This window comes from Aptenodytes forsteri, unplaced genomic scaffold (assembly GCF_000699145.1).
Source record: "Aptenodytes forsteri isolate BGI_AS27 unplaced genomic scaffold, ASM69914v1 Scaffold321, whole genome shotgun sequence".
NCBI classification, from domain to species: Eukaryota; Metazoa; Chordata; class Aves; order Sphenisciformes; family Spheniscidae; genus Aptenodytes; species Aptenodytes forsteri.
Genome location: NW_008795030.1, coordinates 242,066 through 246,417, shown reverse-complemented (window position 1 = coordinate 246,417; position 4,352 = coordinate 242,066). Strand labels below are relative to the sequence as shown.

Sequence of the window (4,352 nt, the reverse complement as noted above, 5' to 3'; positions counted from 1 at the left end):
AAGTCACTGTTAGGCGTGATGGAGCCCTGCTGTCCTGGGGATGGCTGAACACCTGCCTGCCCATGGGAAGCAGCGAAGGAATTCCTTGTTTTGGCTTTGCTTGCGTGCACGGCTTTTGCTTTACCTATTAAACTGTCTTTATCTCAACCCACGAGTTTTCTCACTTTTACCCTTCCGATTCTCTCCCCCATCCCACCGGGGGGGAGTGAGCGAGCGGCTGGGTGGGGCCTGGTTGCCGGCTGTGGTTAAACCATGACAAGGAAAGACATCAGGAAACGCTGTACGAGCTCTCTCGGGTGTTTGCTCACACGGTGACCCCAGAACAGGGATCCCTTCAAGGTGAGCCTCCCCTGGTTCCCACGGCTGCCTCTAGTCACTGCTTAATACCGGCTGCTTTCCAGCCCTCCCATTGCTGCAGAGCAGAGCTCCCCGACAGACGCTGCCGAGACCTCCCCGAGCGGACACGAGAAGCATTTTCCTTCCCAGAAACCAGAGCAGTCTCCTGAACGGCGGGACTGCCCTGCTGCACCGGGGGAGAAGGCACAAACTGTGTGTGGGTCAACCCGATTTGATTAGCCCGGGGAGGGAAAGGAGCGTCAGAGGGAAACTCCCGTGGCACGGCTAACTGTTTTCCTACCGTCAGCTGACGTAGGAGTCTGGACCACGCTCTGCTGCCCCGGCACCGGTGCTCTGGCGCTGCTGATCAGGAGATCAAACTTGGTGCTTCGACAGGTGTTGGTGCAAACTTTGTCATGCTGGTAGAAGTCGATTTGCCCCGAGTCCATCATCTTCCTGTGCGGGGAGTGGGGAGAGAACCAGGCTCAGCTCAAATCTCAGCCTGGAGACAAAAGGGAGTATTCCACGTAGGAATGCTACGGCCACGGGAAGGACGGGAAAAGGGAGACCCAGCGCCACTCTGCACGCAGAACATCTCCTGCAGGGCTTTCAAATGGCAAATACAAGCCATCCCCCAGCTTCACGTACAGGGCTCCAGTCCTGTTCCACCCCCGCCAAGTACCAGGTCCCCCAGGCGAGGCCACTTCTGCACAGGATGAGGAATCCCGCCCCTCAGACCACGGGGCCAGGATCTCTGCCCCAGAGGTGCTGCAGGTTGCTGGCCAGGTAACGTGAGCCTCCAAGAGATCTCCCGGGGACTGCAAAGCAGACAAAACGCCTGCTCGGCATCCTGCAGCTGCAGTGACGAAGCCCTGAAGCTGGACACAGCGGTAGGCAAGTCAAATACCTCAGCATGATTCCTCCGAGGCGAATGGCTCTCTTCCAGTCCTTTAGGGTAGACTTCCCGGCCAGGTGAACAAAATGCTTCGGGCTGATCAGTTGGTCATTGAACTGACAACGAGATAAACAAAGGCTCAGCAGACAGGGTAACGTAACTTCGGAAGACTGTATTGGGACATCCAGCACAGCCAGTCCACAGCTCATCTAAGCCCCGGCTTCTACCCAGAAAGAGGAGCTGCTTCTCAAATTCCTACCAGCTTTGATCCCCTCGGCACACCAATGCTTACAGCTCCAGAATGGATATGTTTGCAGGGACGACCTGCCAGCCATCGGCATTCGAACCACACCGCTCTAGCCAAGAACAGCCTCGAAGGCTTTCGTACGAGGCACGAGCCAAATTAGCTCCTTCTGTGAACACGTACAGTCATCTTGGAGATCATTATGGGAGACTCCTATTACATCAAATAGCCAAGCAACATCTAGCTGACACGGGTATTCACTCGGGCATCTGTTCCGTCCTGCTCCAGTGACTAAGACGGTTCCTGCTGAGGGTCAGCAACAGAGCGCCCTCGCCGCAGCAGCACGCGGGGACTCAGCCTCAGCGCATCAGCTGTTACATTAGCACACCCTCAAGTGGAAAAAAGGTAACGGCAAGATTTCTCTTCTCGGCGCAACCTGCTCACCGAGGAAGCGACAGGAGTGGAGTATCAGGACACCAAGGGAAAGAGACAAGGAAGAAAAGCTCTGGCAGATCTCAGTAGGCATCCCCTGCTTGCCTTCAGCTCCAAGTCCCTCGTCAAGTGCCAAATACCACTCTGCTTTAAACGGTAATCAAGAGCAGCACCGAAATATAAGGCGGGTGATAGGCCTTCACTCCTTAACCCGCTCCTCCCCTTGCTTCTCCCCATGCCAGAAGCAATTTTAGCGCTAACAATCCAGCACGCTGCAAAGGCAAAGTCACTCGGCTCCAGGACAAGGCTCAGATGAAACACAAAAAGTAAGAAAGTCCTGTGGAGGTCAAGCACCAGACCTTGAGAGCAGAGAAGGAACCCGCTGCGAAAACTCTCTTACCTTTACACACTTGACATTAATTCCCGGACAGACGAACTTCTTCCAGAGCAGGATGGCTTTGCTCTCCCCGCAGGTGATGGGATAGGCGATCTCGATTTCCTCGTTCGTTTCGATGGTGCTGGGGTCTGAGGGAGGAAGGGGTGAAAATGAAACTTTCCGCCCAAGAGGCTCAAATCCCACGAGGCGGGAGCTGAAAGCTCACAGGCTGCGAGACCTACACTCAGGAAACCAAAAGAAGGGCCGATCCCAGCTCAGGATCAGTCCTCTTTCAGTCTTCTCCGATTACCAGCTCTAACAGCAGCTGGCATCTCCTTTTTAATATAGCAACGCTCAAAATGAAGCTCATCTACCAGGAGAACGCGAGATCAGAAATCCAACACATCTGTTAAGGGGGGGGTCAATGAGAACGATCTTTGTGGAAGCAAAACGCTTTAAAATTTGAAGCACAGATATCTCTCAGATTTCTTGGAGCTCTGGTATCTCTTTAGCAGCGATATCAGATATTTACCGATAATACGTTCTCTTCACACGCAGAGTTTCTGCCAGTACTGCCAAAAGACCCACACCCGCACAGGGGGCAGAACACCGGGGCAAGATCTAGTGACCGCACCTAACGACAGGAGCCTTTTCCCACACACCCCTCAGGATGGCAGGGAGCACTCAGAGCCAACCTGCCCGGTTCTCCTGAACGCCCAACCCAAACCGTCAGGCTGTTCGTTCAGCAAAGAACCAGCAATCAAGAGTCCGATGCTTCCAGCCAGCGGCAGGCACAACCGCCCCTCCTCATAACCACCATTCCTGCCTGCTAGCGTCTGCACACCAAGACTAGGGTGAAATCTCGGCTCCCCTGGACCCCGTGGGAGCCCTTACCATTCATTGCAGGAGAGCCAGGATCTCAGTTCCAGGACTTTGAGACCAAGCAGTAACAGCAGACTCTTATTCCAGAGTATGCCCAGACCCTGCACCCACATCCATGCCTGGGAAACAGCATCTGCAGGGGCAGAGCCAGAAGGAAGCCCCGCGAACCGGAGACACCAGCTCAGCGGCGACCAGCCCTGCAGAGGAGGGGATTCTGCCCACGCCGAGCGGGAACCCACCGATCCCTTCTTGGGGAGGGTGCGTTCTCCCCCGGCCACTACGGCGGCGCTGGCCTCGGAGCCCTCTTGGTAAATCCTGTCGTGAAAGCGTCCGTTGATAAAGAAACTATATAAATCACGGACAATTAAGATTCACAGCACGGGGTTAAAAATTCAGTTCGTTTCTTTCTTGCCTGTCCTCGAGGGACGTGGATTTCGTTTGATACGGTTTCAATCACAGGCATTTTTTGGCACATACAACACACAATAGTAATCCCAAGGACTGAAGCACGCAGAGGCGTTCCCAGTCCTGCCATCGCACCCTCCACACTGCCAGCGCCACTGAAGCAGCTCTGCAGTGCGTTTCCCTCTGCCTTCTCCTCCGGTTTCGGACACAGGCAGTTACCCACGACAACGGGAAGCAGAGCTCAGTGCCCCAGGATTTCCCTTCCAGCCCCGTCTGACACTGCAGCACGGGTGGGATCACGCAGGGGAGAGTCACCGTCAGGCCTACAGCCACCCTGCTCTGCGAATATTATCAAACCGGAGCCGGTATATTTACGTCCTGATCGATCCAGAGTTAAGATGAAGTGCCTGGTGACAGCCACTTCTCCGCAGCAGCTGCCATGGGTACCACAAAATTCCCTCCAACATCCCAGCTTCATTGTATTTTAGAGGAGGATTATTTTAGGGGAAAGCTGGCACAGAGGCATATGCGGATCTGGCCACACGGGCACAGACCGCCGCCACGTACCGCAGCTGCAGCGTGGCAAAAACCCACCCTGGGGCCGGAGAGGGAAGAGGGAGACCGGGAGGATGCGTGGCTGGGGCAGCACCGCGACCCCGCTCCCCGCCTGCCACGGCCATCGCCGGGCTGCCGCGATCCACAGAGACAGCGTCGCGCGGACACGTCTCCGCAGGACAATTCGAGTCCTCGGAGGCCCCGTTGACAGCAACACACACAAAAGC

General features: G+C 55.5%; 1 protein-coding gene across 1 annotated transcript in view; it reads right to left on the bottom strand.

The window, feature by feature from the left end:
• The window catches only part of GMEB1 (glucocorticoid modulatory element binding protein 1), an 8,577-nt gene extending 5,293 nt beyond the window's left edge, over positions 1 to 3,284 (bottom strand). Inside the window, exons 1-4 of the mRNA XM_009276183.1 lie at positions 3,178 to 3,284; positions 2,308 to 2,432; positions 1,244 to 1,347; positions 638 to 792 (exon numbers count right to left, since the gene is read on the bottom strand). Of these exons, the coding sequence (XP_009274458.1) occupies positions 638 to 792; positions 1,244 to 1,347; positions 2,308 to 2,432; positions 3,178 to 3,184 (391 nt within the window). The 5' untranslated portion in view covers positions 3,185 to 3,284. The remainder of the gene's footprint in view (positions 1 to 637; positions 793 to 1,243; positions 1,348 to 2,307; positions 2,433 to 3,177) is intronic.
• Positions 3,285 to 4,352: the final 1,068 nt, after the last annotated feature.